The sequence below is a fragment of the Siphateles boraxobius genome, unplaced genomic scaffold (assembly GCF_051911475.1).
Source record: "Siphateles boraxobius isolate OS27281-9 unplaced genomic scaffold, OSU_SipBor_1 7, whole genome shotgun sequence".
Classification (NCBI taxonomy): Eukaryota; Metazoa; Chordata; class Actinopteri; order Cypriniformes; family Leuciscidae; genus Siphateles; species Siphateles boraxobius.
Genome location: NW_027509197.1, coordinates 5,512,887 through 5,530,789, shown reverse-complemented (window position 1 = coordinate 5,530,789; position 17,903 = coordinate 5,512,887). Strand labels below are relative to the sequence as shown.

The following is a 17,903-nucleotide window of genomic DNA, read 5'->3' as shown; positions in this document are numbered from 1 at the left end:
TCCACGGCAGAATCCGTCGAATGCATTCTCAGGAGCAGAATCTTAACGATACGGGTCACGCAGTCCAGGCTTTGGTGGTGCAGGTGTCTGACCTCACCCAGCAATTCCAACTCCTGCGAGCTTCCACTGCGCCGCCCACGCCGGCCGTTCCCCCCACACCACCAGAGAGGCCCCCCCAGAATACTTGCGGACCTTCGTCAGGGAGAGAGATCGGTTTCTGACTTTTCCATTGAGTTCAGAACCTTAGCGGCAGAGTGTCAATGGAATGAGGAGGCGCAGTGAGACATGTTCCTGCATGGGCTGGCTGACCGCGTCCAGAGAGAGAACTACGCCCTGGACCTTCCGACGTCGCTCAATGGATTGATTGAGCTAGCCCTGAGAGTCGACGCTTGACTGTCCCGAATGGAGCGATGAGTCTTGCCCAACCGCATTCCTGGAGGAGCTGAAGGTCCACGATTCAGCGGCGGGGACGCGGTCAGCCCCATCTACGATCACTAACCCATGCAGATAGGGCGACCTCGGCTTTCCTGGGAGGAGAAGGAAAGGCGGAGATCCCAGGGTCTCTCAGGGCGTAGTGCAGCATGTGCAGCATGTTCGGCGAGTGCTTCAGAGGTTGCTAGAGAATGGGCTTTTTGTCAAGGCGGAAAAATGCGCTTTTCATGCACAGTCTGTTCCTTTCCTAGGGAACATCATTTCATCTGAGGGAGTGCGTATGGATCCTGAGAAAGTTAAGGCTGTGGTAGAGTGGCCAAGTCCAGATTCCCATAAGGCCCTACAGAGGTTTCTGGGGTTCGCCAACTTCTACCGGCATTTTATTCGCAACTTCAGCCAACTAGCCGCAACTCTGACTGCCTTGACCTCCCCCAAGACTACGTTCAGGTGGTCGGACACAGCCGAGGCTGTGTTTACCAAACTGAAAGGCCGCTTTGTTTCAGTCCCCATCCTTATAGCCCCTGATCCTTCACGATCCTAACACGGTTGTTTTGACTGTGGTGGACCGGTTCTCGAAGGCGGCCCATTTCATTCCCTAGCCCAAATTACCCTCAGCTAAGGAGACAGCGTTGACAGTCGTAGATCACGCTGAGAGCGCTGAGACTGGCTGGGCTGACAGCCAACCCAAAGAAGTGTGCGGTTGGGCATCTTTCGCTTACATGGCCTGCTGGTAGACGTGATCTCCGACGGGGGACCCCAGTTTGTGTCCAAATTTTGGCGAGAATTTTGTAAGTGGCTGGGAGCGACTGTCAGTCTGTCCTCAGGGTTTCATCCGCAGAGCAATGGCCAAACCGAGAGAACCAACCAAGATTTGGAGAGGGTGTTGCGATGTTTGGTTTCCAAGAATCCTTCCTCATGGAGCCAACAACTGTCTATGGTGGAGTACGCCCACAACGCGTTACCAGTGTCGTCCACGGGTCTATCTCCGTTTGAGTGTAGTTTGGGTTACCAGCCACCAATTGTTCCCAGTCTGGAATCCGAGGTCGCGGCCCCCTCCGCTCGCGCCTTCGTCCAGAGGTGTTACCGCACTTGGACTAGAGCCAGTGAGACTCTACTCCAGGTGGGGGCGCGTACCAAGGCTAAAGCCAATCGCCACCAGTCTAAGCCTCCTGTATACATCGCTGGTCAAAAAGTGTGGCTTTCAACCAAGAACATTCCTCTCCACTCCGTTTCTAATAAACTTGCTCCCAAATTCATTGGCCAGTTCACTGTCACCAAGATCATTAGTCCGGTGGCAGTCCGCCTCAACCCGCCTCCAGCGTACAGGAGGATTCATCCCGTCTTTCACGTGTCTAAAGTTAAGGCTGTGTTTCATTCTTGTATTAATCCGCCAGTCCCCCGCCAAGAGTTTACTTGCTGTTGCTTCCTGTCTTCAGTCATGACAGATACTTGTTAAAAGGGCTTTGTGTTTAATTTATCAGGCTAGTCTACTGTCGTTAATAGAAAAAAAGAATGAACAAATTAATTAAAACAAATTGAATTAATAAATAAATAATAATATTGGCGCACATGCTTTTTTGTCTTATTATTGCAACACATCTCTCTCTCTCTCTCTCTCTCTCTCTCTCTCTCTCTCTCTCTCTCTCTCTCTCTCTCTCTCTCTCTCTAATAACTTTATTAATAACTGCATAAAGCCAGGGTCACACTTAAGGCCAGTTATGGCCAGTCACACTTAAGGCCAGTTATGAATGTAATTTGAACTTATGCTCCTAATCATGCCCAAACGCATTCAGCGCGTTCAGTCTGTTCACAGTCGGTGTTTAAAATCTGCTGCAGTCGATGGAAACAGTCAGTCTTAGAATGTTTCAGCAAGTCGTAAGTGTGTTCCCAGCATTAGTCTGCTGTCAGTGGCTCAAACCTCCGTTACTAACTCTAAAAATAGTCTCTAGAAATACTCTAGAAATTAGTCCTACGTACATGAGCATGTTAATGACAAAAAACTTGACAAAAAGTCTTTAAATGCATCATCTGAACAATGTTTCGAGGTGTGGTAACTGTAGTGTAAGTCGTCAATTATTCCTTACATAATTCAACGGCCTGTCGTCAATTATTCCTTACATATTGTACATATATTTTAACATGTCCACTACATATAGATTATAAAAGAGATGATAATTAAGAATGTTACCTGTCCAGGCCTTGCAGTCTGCTCTCCACTATTGCTAGTCTAAGTTTATATTTTTCAGTGAGAGAGTGGAAGCTGTGAATAAGATCTGATCTGACATCAGGGTACAGGCAGTCTGCAGTGAAGATCTTCTCTGGAACCTTTTCCAAATATGCTACATGGCTTCTCATTGCTGCAGACTGTAGCTGCTCCTATAGGACAAACAGTTTTATCTTCCAACAAGGCTAATAAAATGTTTTACTACAATTTAATTACAACTTGAACACATTTTTGTATACATTTCCACAACAAAACTCACTGATTGATGTATCATTGAAGACACAGTTAAATCCAAATTAAAACTTTGTAGTTGTCCATGTCTTTTTTGAAATAATATCGAATATTTGAAATAATATTGAAATAATATCTCTATATGCTAGCTCATTCCTGAAATATAAGCATATATGTGTATAAAAATTAGTCTGTCTGTCTCAGGAAAACGGACCAAAAATATTGATGACATCTTGTTGGACTCAAGAATGTCCCTCCCCCTGACCTTTTGCCACACGTCTAGAAATAGCAAGTAGTCAATTGTAGTCATGTTACTAATGGCAATTAATTTAATGTATATAAATTCAAAATTGAAGTATATATATATATATATATATATATATATATACACACACACACACATGTATATATTCATATATATATATATATATATACATTAAAATCAGCTTTTTAGAGGCCACATAGAAAATGACAACAGATGTGGAAAGCTACCGTAAAATACTAAGACTGACATAAAAACATTACAGGTTACCAACATTTTAATGATCAGTGCAAAGTGTGTAGGCCTATAGTATAAGAGAAATCTAAAGTGACCTTGAGTTCATTAACACAGATGTCCTGCTGTAGAGATTCACATTCACATTGCAGTCTGTTCATCACCTCCTGTTGCTGCTGTCTGACAGACAGAACCTAAAACGCAACGAGTTAGGGTTAATCAAAGTTAGCAAATGATGTATATTATATATGAAATGTATACAAACGATACTCGGTTACTAAACGTAACCTCGGTTCTCTCTAGAGAGGGAACGAGTATTGCGTAAGTTTAGCTTATGCTACGGGAAAGATTCATCTTCTCGAGATATTGAAGCCAAAAAATTATCCTTAATTTTGTATTCATTGTCAACGCAGTGCAGCAGCTAGCAGACCTAGAGCAGGCCATCTCGCGTGCTCATTGGTTGCCCTGCGGGCAACTGCTGCAGCCTACCAGTGAGCCCGGCGTGACGTCATGCCCAATGAAGGGCGCCCGCGCCTTCATTAGCGTCACAGCCCGCCGGAATGGGCATGGCTTAGCGTATAAAAGTGGGCGCTGTAGGCTGACTTCCCTGGTTTTTCGTCGACTGAAGCGAAGTCGCTCGTGGCGCAAGCACGGCTGGTTACGCAATACTCGTTCCCTCTCTAGAGAGAACCGAGGTTACGTTTAGTAACCGAGTATCGTTCTCTTAAGAGAGGTTCTCTCGTATTGCGTAAGTTTAGCTTACGCTACGGGAACACTTTGTCAATGCCGTGCGCGCAAAGCATCCACCATGAGACCCCGAACTTTCAGGGGAACCCCATAAGTGGAAAAAATAAGGTGGCCAGCCACGCGGGCCATCACTTGTACATAAGCACACATAGGGAATACAGAGCAGCGCGCCGGTCTGTATAGGCACATGGCACATACCCTACTAGTGCAGCTCAATCAGGAGAGCTGAGTCACGTGAGAGTGATCTGAGCAGGAAGATCTGGGCAGAATACACCTCTCCTTCAAACTGACAAAAGTTTAGCCTGCAAGGCAGGAACTTCTAGGTTATTAAGCCTGACAAAGGTAGACGGAGAGCTCCAGCCCGCCGCTACACATATGTCATGGATAGAAATCCCACTGGACCACGCCCACGACGAGGCCACGCCTCTCGTGGAATGAGCCCTGATGCCCAGAGGGTATTGCAGACATTTTGACGCGTAAGCAGCTGCTATAGCGTCCACTATCCATCTGGACAGGCTCTGTTTCGAGGAGGCGAGACCCTTGGTGCGCCCACCAAACGAAACAAAAAGCTGTTCTGAACGCCTGAAGGAGGCGGAGCGCGTAATGTAAAATCTCAGCGCCCTGACAGGGCAGAGGAGATTAACCTCACTTTCGCTGGCAGATGCTGGCAGAGCTGACAGCGAAATAACTTGCGCTCTGAATGGAGTGCCCATCACTTTAGGAACATAGCCATGTGTAGGTCTGAGGATGACTTTAGAGTCATATGGCCAGAACACAAGACACGACGCGCTGACAGACAGCGCATGCAGGTCCCCCACAAATTTTACTGACGACAGTGCAGTCAGAAAGACGGTTTTCAGTGATAGATATTTCAACCCAACGGAGTCTAGTGGTTCAAATGGAAAGGCTTTCAGGGCCTCGAGGACCAATGAAAGATCCCACATAGGAACCGACGGGGGGCGCGGCGGGTTCATCCTTCTAGCTCCTCTAAGGAAGCGGATGACCAACTCATGTCTTCCCAGTGACTGGCCGTGCGTCGATTCTGCGAACGCTGCCACGGCCGCCACGTATACTTTGAGTGTGGATGGGGACCTCCCCTTATCCAACAGCTCTTGTAGGAAGGTGAGCAGATGCGCCTCCCGCATGTCTGTGGGTCCAGACATCTGTCGGTGCACCATCCGGAGAACACCAACCATTTAGACGCGTAGAGCCTTCTCGTGGAAGGAGCTCTAGACTGCGTTATCGTGTTCATCATTCCTTCTGGCAGGGCAACGACTACCCGTTGATCAACCATGCGTGCAGAGACCAGCGCTCTGGATGGGGATGCCAGATCGCGCCGCGAGCCTGATAGAGGAGATCTGCCCTAACCGGAATCGGCCACGGAGCTGTAAGTGACAGCCGTGCTAGTTCCGGGAACCAAATCTGATTCTCCCAACGCGGGGCTATGAGGAGCACCGAGTGGCGCGTTTCCCTGATTCTCCTGATCACCTGTGGTAACAGAGAGACCGGAGGGAAAGCATATAGCGGGAGGCTGGGCCAAACCTGGGCCAGCGCGTCCTCGTCCTTCGAGAAGAACGTCGGGCATTGAGCGTTGTCTTTTGACGCAAATAGGTTGACTTCTGCTCTGCCGAATAGGCGCCAAAGCTTCTGGACCGTTTGGGGGTGCAGGGACCATTCCCCTGGGGGAACATTGTCCCTGGACAGTTTGTCTGGGCCGTCGTTCAAATGGCCAGGCACCTGTGCCGCCCTCAGCGAACGCAGGTGCATCTGAGACCAAATAAGGAGGCATTCCGTCAGATTGCAGAGATTTCTGGATCTGACACCGCCCTGACTGTTTACATAGGATACCACAGACATGTTGTCCGAGCGGACAAGAACATGTTGGTCCTGTATGAACGGGAGGAAGCGTTTCAGCTTGTTCTCGACCGCTATCATTTCCAGACAGTTTATGTGAAAACACTTCTCTTTTTGTTTATGTGAAAACACCACTGGCCGAAGACCGATCTGCCCTCGAACAGCGTGCCCCAACCCGAGTTGGACGCGTCTGTCGAAATGACTTTCCGATAAGAGATGGTTCCCATCATCACTTCCTGCTGGTACCAGTTGGTTACTAACCAGGGCTGCAGAGCTGCTATGCAGGTCTGAGTCACTCTGATTTTCTGGCCGCCAGAAACCCAGGCTCGGCGGGACGCGCGAACATTCAACCAGCGTTGGAGCGGGCGTATGCGCAGTAGGCCCAGCTGAAGCACTGCTGCAGCTGATGCCATACAGCCCGACATCCTTTGAAATGTTTTCTACGCAGAAAGCTGCCCTTCTGGAAAGATGCGGCTAGGTGGCGAACACGGCGCGCGCGCTGTGTCGATAAACGAGCTTTCATGGTCACCGAGTCCAGTTCTATTCCTAAAAAGGAAATGAGCTCTTGGTCCAGTTGACCGTGAGACCCTAGCTTTCCAGGTGACTGAGAAGCACTGTTCGGTGAGATAGCAGTTCTGTCTCTGACTGTGCCGATATCAGCCAATCGTCCAGATAGTTCATTATTCGCAGCCCCTGACTTCTCAGGGGGGCGAGCGCGGCGTCCATGCACTTCGTAAATTCGCATTCACTATCGTCGCGGTCCGGGCTTGAAAGCTCGGGGGACGGCGAATGAATTGAAGTGTATAGCCCTGCTTTATTGTGCTCAGCACCCATTCTGAAATCCCTGGGATAGTTTCCCACGCAGCTATGTGAGCCGCTAGGGGGCGAATGGGCTCCGGGTTCAGATCGCCGCCATTTGCGGGCTTGTGAAACTGAACCGGAGCCGAAAGCGCAGCGTGCGCTCTCGGTTCTGGGCAATGGCTGCTCGCTGAAAGCTGAAACTGGCTGATTTATGTGAGATGTCCCAATCATAAGGGATGGGGAACATTCTTTTTTCACTTTTTGACGCTCGAGCAGCGCTCCGGGCGGAAAAGCTTCCTGCAAGCGTGAGGGCGTGTGCGCGGGAACGAGACTTACAAGTGTATTTGACAAGTGTATCATAACGGATGGGGAGCGTCTTATTAATGCCCTGTGTTTTGTGATAACACTTAACATGCAGGCGGAGCCTGGGGGGAGGTTTGTGTTAGCAAGCGTGAACGCTCTCTGGCGGGCACGAGACTTACATTAATAACCTGCTTTTTTGATCGTGTAACAGGGCAGGCAGATAGTGGGCACAGACCTGTGGACACATTTCTTACATTCAACACTCGAGCGGCTTTTCTGCGCTTTATGAGAGTGTGCTCTGTGAGTGACACGAGATTCGAAGTGCTTGTGTGTAGGGGTGAACACTGGGGCGTGGGCACTTTCACTACACTTAAAACACCGACGGCGTGAGCCGGACCAGACATAATGCTCTTTTTTAGATTTCTCTGGTTCACCATGAAAACGGCGTTTGTGTGCAGGCGAGAGGGTGAACAAACCGGCTCGTTGGCTGCTAAATGAACCACTGCAGTAGCGTGTTTGAAGGGGACTGGCAGGGAAATAAACTTAGACGGTGGTCCGGCCGCAGCGGGACACGTGCGTCTTTTCTCTCTCTTTGTTAGGAGGGCTTCGCGTGCTCAGACTTCAGCGTGATCTTCTGCCGAGGCCCTCTGGGGGGCGGCGGTCTGTGACGGCTGTCTGAGCACGACCTAGGGCGGCCGCCCTGACGTCGCTGCAAAGGCTGAGGCTGTGCTGGACGCTGGCTCGCACAGGAGGCTGGCTTTGTCTCTAGCGAGAGCGGCCTGTAGCGTAGCTCGAGCGTCGCGGCAGGAAGAGGTTCATGGCCTGCGTGGTCTTCTGTACCTCAGAAAAACGGTCAACGATCCCGTTCACCGCTGGCCCGAAGAGACCAGTGGGGGAGAGCGGCGCGTTCAGGAAGGTGGCTCGCTCAGTTTCCCTCATATCCGCGAGCGTCAACCAGAGGTGCCTCTCTTTTACAGTCAACGCGGCCATGGCTCGTCCAATGGTTTTAGCTGCGGTTTTAGTGGCGCGGAGAGAGAGATCCGTTGCACTTCTCAGGTCTGTAACCGCAGCTGGATCCCGGCCCTTCTCATCCCATTCATGGAGGAGGTCGGCTTGCAGGATCTGTAGCACAGCCATGGAGTGGAGAGCAGACGCGGCCTGGCCGGAGGCGGCATATGCGCGACCGACCAAGGCGGACGTGGCTCTGCAGGCTTTTGAAGGGAGGGCTGACCGTGACCGCCATCTCGCGGAGGGCGGGCAAAGGTGCGCTGCGACCGCCTCTTCCACAAAGGGAATAGCCGTGTACCCTTTCTCGGCGGCGCCGTCCACTTGGGAGAGCGACACGGAGGCCTGGGACTGAAGTTTCGAGGAGAATGGTGCATTCCATGACTTCGTCAGCTCCGAGTGAAGTTCCGGCAGGAATGGAGCGGGCCTGCTTGCTGAAGCTGCACGGCGGCGACTTTGAAGGAAACAGCCGTCGAGCCTGTACGGCGCGGGTTCCTTCGGCAGCGACCACTCGAGCCCGAGACGGTCAACAGCCTGCGTGAGCAGGCGCATCAGTTCCGTATCAGCTCCAGTGCGGGTACGGGTGGATTCCTGGATCGACGAGGAGGCGGAGTGGAGCGACCTTTCCTCGCTGTCTGATGCCAGGATGGAGCAGCGGTCTCTCGTGGCGTATCCCTCGGCCTCATCATCAGATGCGACGGCAGTGAGGCTCGTGAGCGGCAGCTGCGCGTCGGTGATGAGGGGCGGGGAAGGCGAAAGCGAGGCTCGAGGGAGGTTCTCCGGTGAGAGTGTCGCTGTGGCCACAGGTTCCGGCTGTCTCAGGGAACGGCGCTTCTTCCTGCGCGGTCCCACAGAGGGCGGAGTGATTGCTGCGGTGTTGAAGACTTCGAGTCGAGCCGGCAGGGTCGACAGCGGAAGCGCTTCACAGAGCTCGCAGCCCCCGGACGAAAATGTTCCAGGCCCAGGCAGAGAGCGCAGATCAAGTGGCGGTCTCCGGCGCTGAGCGGGGCTCTACACGAGCCGCAGGAAGCGCGAGGCATCTTTAAAAAGACACTCGCTGCTCTTTTAGAATAGGTTAGCAAGGTAAAGGATACGTCGCCGGATAGCGTAGCTCGCACGGATGGCTGAAGGTGGCGAAGACGGCCGGCTTCCTCAGCGCTGTCCTAAGCTGGATGTTCGCTGTTCGACGGCGGCGGTGGCTTCTATTAGATCCTGCAGGCGCCCTTCATTGGGTGTGACGTCACGCCGGGCTCACTGGTAGGCTGCAGCAGTTGCCCGCAGGGCAGCCAATGAGCACGCGAGATGGCCTGCTCTAGGTCTGCTAGCTGCTGCACTGCGTTGACAATGAATACAAAATTAAGGATAATATTTTGGCTTCAATATCTCGAGAAGATGAATCTTTCCCGTAGCGTAAGCTAAACTTACGCAATACGAGAGAACCAGGCCGTGTGCTACCTGCACTTGAGGAAGCATGGCGGTCCCGGATTCGCGAGTTTTGAACACACTCACGCGGCGTCATGCAGTGAAGGTGGCGGCTGCTGTGAGTGTGGAGGATTGTTGTTTAGCGATAGGTGAAGTTGTGGGCCATGAGTGCATTTTGTCAGCCTCAAAAATGAACAATGCTTATGTTATATTTTTAAATAATGTAGACAAAGCAAATGAGTTAGTTGAGCGGGGGATCATTATTGATGGTTTGTTTACACCTGTTCTCCCTTTATCAATGCCATCTAAAAAGGTGACATTATCGAATGTTCCTCCGTTTATTAGTGACCAGCTATTAACACAATCTCTTTCTCGGCATGGAAAATTGGTGTCTCCAATAAACAAAATACCGATCGGCAGTGGATCTCCATTGTTAAAACATATAGTATCATTTAGGCGTTTCGCCTACATGATCGTGAAAGACAACGTTGAATTAGACCTTGCGTTTAAATTCCGAATAGACGACTTTGACTATGTTGTGTTTGCAACAACAGGGAAAATGAAATGTTTTGGTTGCAGTAAAGTGGGACATTTGATTCGTGATTGCCCTGATAAAAGAGAAACATTAGTAACAGAGCAAAATATAAATGTAACTGTCCCGCCACCTGCGACAAATCAATCCATTGAAACTGACAGTACAGAGCCAGACGCAATCGCGACAGAACGAGCTGAACCCGAGGCGAGCGCAACAGAGCTGCAAGGGATAAATCAGATTAATCCTGAGACAATTTTAACGAAAGGGTCGTTGAACAAAACGGTAGATGATGAGGAGTCCACTGGGTCTTTTGAGAACGGACTCAACTTGAAAATTCGAATAGTCACTTGTTCGGACAGTAACACCTTGTCAGAGATGTCAGAGATCTCACAGTGCGAAGGAGAAAAACAGCCTTTGATTGAGCAATTATGCGAGAATGATGGCATTGGCATAGAGGCAGAACATACACTGTTTAAGGTACCGTTAAAACGAAGGAAAAGTGATAATACTTGTGACTTGAGACCTGCAAAGAAAACAGATATAGGTGAAGGCGAAGACCAGGCAGATACAGAGAGTGGCAGTGAATCAGACTGTAGTCTCTCTTTCACAGAGTGAATGCGTGAGACGCAATTATGATGTGGAAGATATAAAACTGTTTCTTAAAGCAACAAAAAATAGAAGAGGGGTACCAATGAACGAATATTTTCCTGACCTTAAACAGTTTATTGAAAAAACAAGGTGTCTGATGCCTGAAGGTTTTTTTACCAACAAAGAAATTTACAGATTAAAGAAGCTGGTGCGAAAACTCAATACTGAAATAAACAATGATGCTGGTGCAAAAAGCTAATTTAATGATAATCAGTGGTTTGGTTTTGCTGTTTTGTTATTTATTTTCAATGGGTGAAGTTAGTGTTGCTTCAGTCAATGTAAATGGAGCAAGAGGTGTGAAAAAAAGAGTAATGTTATATGAAATGTCTAAAAAGAAAAAAATAGACATTATTTTTCTTCAAGAAACTCATAGTGATTCCAAGAATACTGCAGATTGGGAAAGAGAATGGGATGCCATCTCTATTTTAAGTCACAACACTGCTAGCAGCGGAGGAGTGCTGTTCCCTTTCAAGGGAACTCGAGCTGCGTCAAGCTGTGGGAACGCCTCTGCGTGTGTGCGTCATGAAGCACGTATGGAATCAGTCCAATGGAGAGACGGAACGTCATAGGCGGGTGACGTCATCGACCAGGAAACTATAAAGCACCCCCAAAACACAAACGCGACAGCTTCTTTGCCTTCAGTAAGCGCTATATGTGGATCTGTCTCAAGTGTTTTTGTCTGTCACTAAGCAGGAGTTTCACTATTTCAAAAAACTATAAATATATATATATATATATATTATATTGAGAGACAATGGCGAGCGAACAACAATTTAAGATGTGTGTTCCTCCCTGCTCGCGCTATTTAACGAGCGGGGATACACACAGCTTATGTGTTGTTTGTTTGGGAGTGCAGCATGCCCAGTCAGCTCTCGAGGGGGCTGATTGTGAGCATTGCGAGCGTTTGCCTCTTAGAACGCTCCGCTCCCGCCAATCACTCTTTGAGGAGAGTGGTTCGGTTCGCAATCCCCGCGGATCGGGTCCCGCTTATGCCGAGGCTGAGCGGCGACGTCATTCGTGGGGATCGCAGATGGATCTAACAGCGGGGCTTGAGACGGGCTCTGCCCTATCTCAGCCCTTACCTGTTAGATCCAGTGCCACAGTCTCGGGTTCGGAAGCACGCTCTGCGGTTTCTTCCCCCCAAACTGAGGCCCCAGTACTGCAACTATCCAGTTCTGAGGATCTGGATGTTGTTAGTCTGGATGCGGGAGATGTCGATGATTCGCCATCTCGCTCTCCCGAAAGTGAGGAGCTTATTGAGATGCTCACTCGTGCTGTTTCTAAATTTAGCATCGAGTGGCCAGCTGTTAGGCAGGAGTCTAGAGAAAAATCTAAATTAGATGAAAGATTTTTGCCTTCCCGTTCTCAACCTCCACGCCGGTGCTTGCCCTTCTTCCCTGATCTCCACACAGAGGTTTCGAGATTGTGGAAAAAGCCGGTCTCTTATCGTGTTTTAGGCCTCAAACTTCCACTTATTCAAACATTGTGGGGGCTAAATCTCATGGTTATGGGGCGATGCCCAAAGCAGAAGAGGCGCTTGCTAGTCATCTTTCTGCTGAAGCTGCATCTTCTTTTAAAGCACCACTTTTACCCTCTAAGCCTCTTAGAAGTATGTCAGCTTTAGTGGGTAAGGCGTATTCAGCGGCCGGTCAAGCCTCGGCGTGCCTGCACACGATATCCATCTTGCAGGCATACCAGGCTGACTTATTAAAGGATGTGAGTGACACTCAAGAGGTCAGCACTGATGTAGTTCGCGAACTGCATCAGGCTGCAGATTTATCTCTGCGCGCCACCAAGGAGTCGACCAAGCTAATGGGCCGAACTATGGCAGCCCTGGTGGCCGCAGAGAGGCATCAATGGTTAAATCTCTCTGGTATGAAAGAAAAAGACAAAGCTTTTCTTTTGGACGCTCCGCTCTCTCCTCATGGTCTTTTTGGTGATTCTGTAAATAATGTCATAGATAGATTTCAGGAAGTCAGTTAAGCCAGTCGTTCCCTGCCGGTGCGCCGTTACAGGGCGCTGTGTTTGCTGCTCATGTTACACCAGAGGCCAGTCTCGAGAGACTGGTACCCTTAGTAGTATTTCTGGCAGAGTGGAAAAGCCTTCCAAAAATATCTCAGTGGGTTCTGCAACACAGTAAAAAAGGGTTATACTATCCAATTCAGGTGTCGTCCACCAAAATTCAGAGGGGTTCTGCCCACAGTGGTGGGCCCCGAGCAGGCTCTGGTAATGGAACAAGAGGTGAAAGCGCTCCTTCAAAAGGGGGCTATAGAACGGGTTCCTCCTCCCAGGTTGGAGTCAGATTTTTACCGCCGATATTTCATCGTTCCAAAGAAGGATGGGGGGTTGCGTCCAATTTTAGATCTGCGCCTGTTGAATCGCTCGGTAGGGAAGCTAAAATTCAAGATGCTCACTATCAAGCAGATCGTGTCACAAATCAGATCCGAGGACTGGTTTGTCATGATAGATCTTAAGGACGCGTACTTCCATATTTCCATCCTTCCACAGCACAGGAAGTTCCTGAGGTTCGCCTTCGGGGGCGAGGCGTACCAGTACAAGGTTCTTCCATTTGGCCTAGCTTTATCTCCCCACACTTTCACGAAATGCATGGATGCAGCTTTAGCGCCCCTGAGGTTTCAGGGCATTCGTATCCTCAATTACATCGACGATTGGTTGATTTTAGCTCAGACAGAGCAGATGGCGGTTCAGCATCGAGATATTGTTCTCGCTCATATGAGAAAGTTGGAGTTGAGGCTGAACGCAAAGAAAAGTGTATTATCTCCTTCTCAGAAGACCACTTTTCTGGGTGTCGTTTGGGATTCGATCTCGATGCGGGCGTGACTTTCTCCGACCCGCATCGGTTCGATTCTTTCAGCTATGAAACAAGTAAAGCTAGGCCAGCTACTCACTGTAAAACAGTTTCAGAGACTGTTGGGTCTGATGGCAGCAGCGTCCAACGTTATACCTTGCGGCCTGTTGTACATGAGACCACTGCAGTGGTGGCTCCGGACCAAGGGATTCTTCCCGAGGGGAAATCCCCTCCGCACGATCAAAGTCACGCGGCGCTGCCTTCGTGCTCTGGTCATTTGGAAAGAAACCTGGTTCCTATCCAAAGGGCCTGTGTTGGGGGCTCTTTGTCGTCGCGTAACGCTAACGACGGATGCTTCCCTCACAGGATGCTTCCCTCCCTCATGAGTGGTCGTCCAGCCCAAGGTCTGTGGCAGGACCATCATCTATCATGGCATATAAATTGTCTAGAGATGTTGGCGGTGTTCCAAGCTTTGAAACACTTCCTAGCAGACCTCAGAGGTCATCATGTGTTAGTTCAGTCAGACAACATGTCGGTGGTCTCGTATATAAATCATCAGGGGGGCCTGCGGTCGCGTCCACTCTACAAGTTGGCCCGTCAGATCCACCTGTGGTCCCAGGGGAAGTTACGGTCTCTGAGAGCTATGTATCTTCCTGGTTGTTTGAATGTGGTAGCAGAGTCCCTGTCGAGGCAGGGGCCGAGGCCGGGGGAATGGAGGCTCCACCCCGAGGTGGTGGAGCTCCTTTGGTTGAGTTTCGGTCGCGCCGAGGTGGACCTATTCGCTTCCAAGGAGACAACGCACTGTCATCTGTGGTTCTCCATCAGTCAGCCAGCCCCTCTGGGGTTGGACGCTCTGGTACAGCCGTGGCCGAGGTCACGTCTGTATGCCTTTCCCCCGGTTGCTCTGCTACCAGGAGTTCTGGAGAGGGTTCGCCGGGACGGGGTCAGCCTACTTCTAGTAGCCCCGTTCTGGCCGGCCCGAGTAAGGTTCGCGGACCTAATATCTCTTCTGGACGGCTCTCCCTTGGAGATTCCGATCAGGAGGGATCTACTCTCCCAGGAGGGCGGTACGATATTTCACCCCCATCCAGAGTTGTGGAAACTGTGGGCTTGGCCTCTGAGGGGGCCCAGCTCATAGAATCTGGTCTCTCAACTGAGGTTGTTGAGACCATCCTTCACTCCAGAGCTCCGTCCACGAGGAAGTTATATGCCCTGAAGTGGAAACTTTTCACTTCTTGGTGTGCAGAACACCGGCAGGACCCAGTTAACGGCCCAGTGGGTGCAGTGCTGGAGTTTCTGCAGGAGCGTTTCTCTGCAGGGTTATCCCCCTCCACACTAAAGGTGTATGTGGCGGCACTAGCTGCTTACCATGTCCCTTTCAGTGGAGTTTCTCTTGGGAGACACCCACTTATAACTCGCTTCCTTCGTGGCACTTTGAGGCTGAGGCCTGCAGTTCGTACGAGGGTGCCAACTTGGAATTTGGCCATTGTACTAGAGGGCCTTTCCTTGAACCTATTGAGGAAGTTTCTGAGAAATTTCTCATGTATAAAACTCTTTTTCTGCTTGCAATCTCTTCACTTAAGACAATCGGAGATTTGCATGCCCTGTCCGTTGCACCCTCGTGCCTGGAGTTTTCGCCTGGTATGGTTAAGGCTTTTCTATACCCTAGACCAGGTTATGTCCCTAAGGTCCCTAGTAATGCTGTCAGACCTACAGTGCTGCAGGCTTTCTATCCTCCTCCTTATGTGTCATCAGATCAGGAGAAACTTAACCTTCTCTGCCCGGTTAGGGCGTTAGACGCTTACGTCCACAGAGCTGCCCTGTGGAGGAAATCAGAACAGTTATTTGTGTGCTTTGGACCACCCAGGAAAGGGTGTCCCTTGTCTAAACAGAGAATGAGCAAGTGGGTGGTTGAGGCCATCTCACTTGCTTATGAGTCGGCTGGTCAGCCTTCACCTTTGGCTGTACGAGCCCACTCTACTAGGAGTATGGCTGCTTCTAAAGCATTGTTGTCAGGAGTATCGCTAAGTGATGTTTGTGCTGCGGCTGGGTGGACCTAACCGCATACATTTGTTAAGGTTGTATGAATTGGACTTAAGTTCCACTCCTGGGGCGCAGGTGCTCTCGTCCTCTGTGCGCTAGTTCCCACATGACGGTCATTTGCTCCTATGGCGACGTGGGTATTGGCGTTCCCACAGCTTGACGCAGCTCGAGTTCCCTTGAAAGGGAACGTCTCGGTTACGTATGTAACCCTAGTTCCCTGATAGGGAACGAGACGCTGCGCCGTTTTGCCAATCTCCCAGCATGCCCGTTAGCGCTTCCTTCAGGCCTATCAGAAGCTGTCGCGCTTGTGTTTTGGGGATGCTTTATAGTTTCCTGGTCGATGACGTCACCCGCCTATGACGTTCCGTTTCTCCATTGGACTGATTCCATACGTGCTTCATGACGCACACACGCAGAGGCGTTCCCACAGCTTGACGCAGCGTCTCGTTCCCTATCAGGGAACTAGGGTTACATACGTAAACGAGACGTTTTATTTTCTATAAAAGGGCAGACTTGTAAAAGTTAGAGCTTTATTTGAAAATAATGTTTTTGTTTTTATTTGTGTTTATGTCATAACCTCAGGAGTTGAGAGAATGCAGTTTTTAAATACTCTTAATTTAACTTTGCAAAATTGTGACAGTGAAGAGTTTTTGTTTCTGGGAGGAGATTTTAATTGCACTGAACAAACTATTGATAGGAATCACATAGAGCCCCATGAGCCATCTCGGAATAGACTTATTCAAGTAATTAAAACAAATGAGTTGTGCGATATATGGAGACATGTTATTGGTTATCTAAGACAATATACTTGGTCTCATACCCGTGACAATGTTTTTTTCTTTTGCTAAGTTGGATAGATTTTATGGTTTTAAACATCAATGTGTTATTTTTAGCAAATGTTTTATTGTCCCTGTTAGTTTTTCTGATCAAAGCATGGTGTGTTGTCCCTTTATTTAGAACTCCATTAGACCAAATAGTGCTTAATAGCATTTTAACAGTTCTTTGCCAAATTATAAAATTTTAAGGAAATTTTCAAATATTTTTGGGAAACGTTTAGAGCTACTAAGAATACATTCCAGTCATTGAGGCAGTGGTGGGATTTTGGTAAAGTTCAAATGAAACAATTTTGTCAACAGCATACTCGAAATATTACTGTACAGTTATCTAAATCTATGAAGAATTTGGAGACATCAATTGTCAAATTACAGGAGTTAGCTGAATCAACTGGGGGGGGGGGGGTGTTTTGGAAGCTCTTACAATGAAAAAAACTCAACTTGGGGATCTTTAAGCAGTTAAGGTGTAAGGAGCTCTGGTTCGGTCTCGTTTTCAGAATGTTAACCATGGATGCTCCATCAAAATTTTTCTTTAATTTGGAAAAAAAGAATGGACAGAAAAGATTAATTCGCACACTGCGCTCCGAATCTGGTATGTTAACATCTGACCCCATTGATATTAGAAAGAGAGCAGTTTGTTTTTATGAAAAGCTGTACAGCTGTGAATGTGTTGCGGAGCCTGACACTGACAATGTTTTTTCTTTGAAAACTTGGCACAGGTGTCTGAGGATGCCAATGCGAAACTCCGTAAGGCCATGAGCCTAGAGGAGTTGTACAAGGCACTTCTGGGCATGGAGTCCGGGAAGGCTCCTGGCATCGATGGTCTTCCAGTAGACTTTTATAAGTCTTTCTGGGCAGTGTTGGGGGAGGATTTGCTCACGGTGCTTAATGAAAGCTTGTCGGAAGGTCGGCTGCCGTTGAGCTGCCGTAGAGCAGTTCTTACACTCCTCCCGAAAAAAGGAGACCTGACGGAGATTAAGAACTGGCGCCCTGTGTCGCTGCTTTGCACAGATTACAAACGGCTCTCAAAAAGTTTGGCAAGTAGAATGGCAGAGATAATGGAGCAAGTTATTCATCCGGACCAGAGCTACTGCATACCTGGTAGGTCCATTTTTGATAATATTTCTTTAGTGCGGGATATTCTAGAGGTCTCCAAGTTGTTTAATTTAGATTGTGCGTTGCTTTCTCTGGATCAAGAGAAAGCGTTTGATAGAGTTGAACATAATTACCTATGGAAAACCTTGGCAGCTTTTGGTTTCTGCCAAGATTATGTGGAAATGGTTAAGATTCTGTATACTGATGTTGAGAGTGTGCTGAAAGTGAAAGGTGGCTTATGCACTCCTTTTAAGATTGGTAGAGGTATCAGGCAAGGATGTTCGCTATCAGGAATGCTTTATTTATTAGCCATTGAACCTTATTGCAGCAGATAAGAGCAAATTTGACTGGTTTAAATATACCTGGTTTTAACTAACATTCATTTATCCGCTTATGCTGATGATGTGATTGTATTAATCAATAGT

The 17,903-nt window shown here is 48.9% G+C and overlaps 1 protein-coding gene across 1 annotated transcript in view; it reads right to left on the bottom strand.

Moving 5' to 3' along the window:
* The window catches only part of LOC143723384 (coiled-coil domain-containing protein 148-like), a 278,157-nt gene that overhangs the window by 161,155 nt on the left and 99,099 nt on the right, over positions 1-17,903 (bottom strand). Inside the window, exons 7-8 of the mRNA XM_077215748.1 lie at positions 3,482-3,577; positions 2,621-2,808 (exon numbers count right to left, since the gene is read on the bottom strand). Of these exons, the coding sequence (XP_077071863.1) occupies positions 2,621-2,808; positions 3,482-3,577 (284 nt within the window). The remainder of the gene's footprint in view (positions 1-2,620; positions 2,809-3,481; positions 3,578-17,903) is intronic.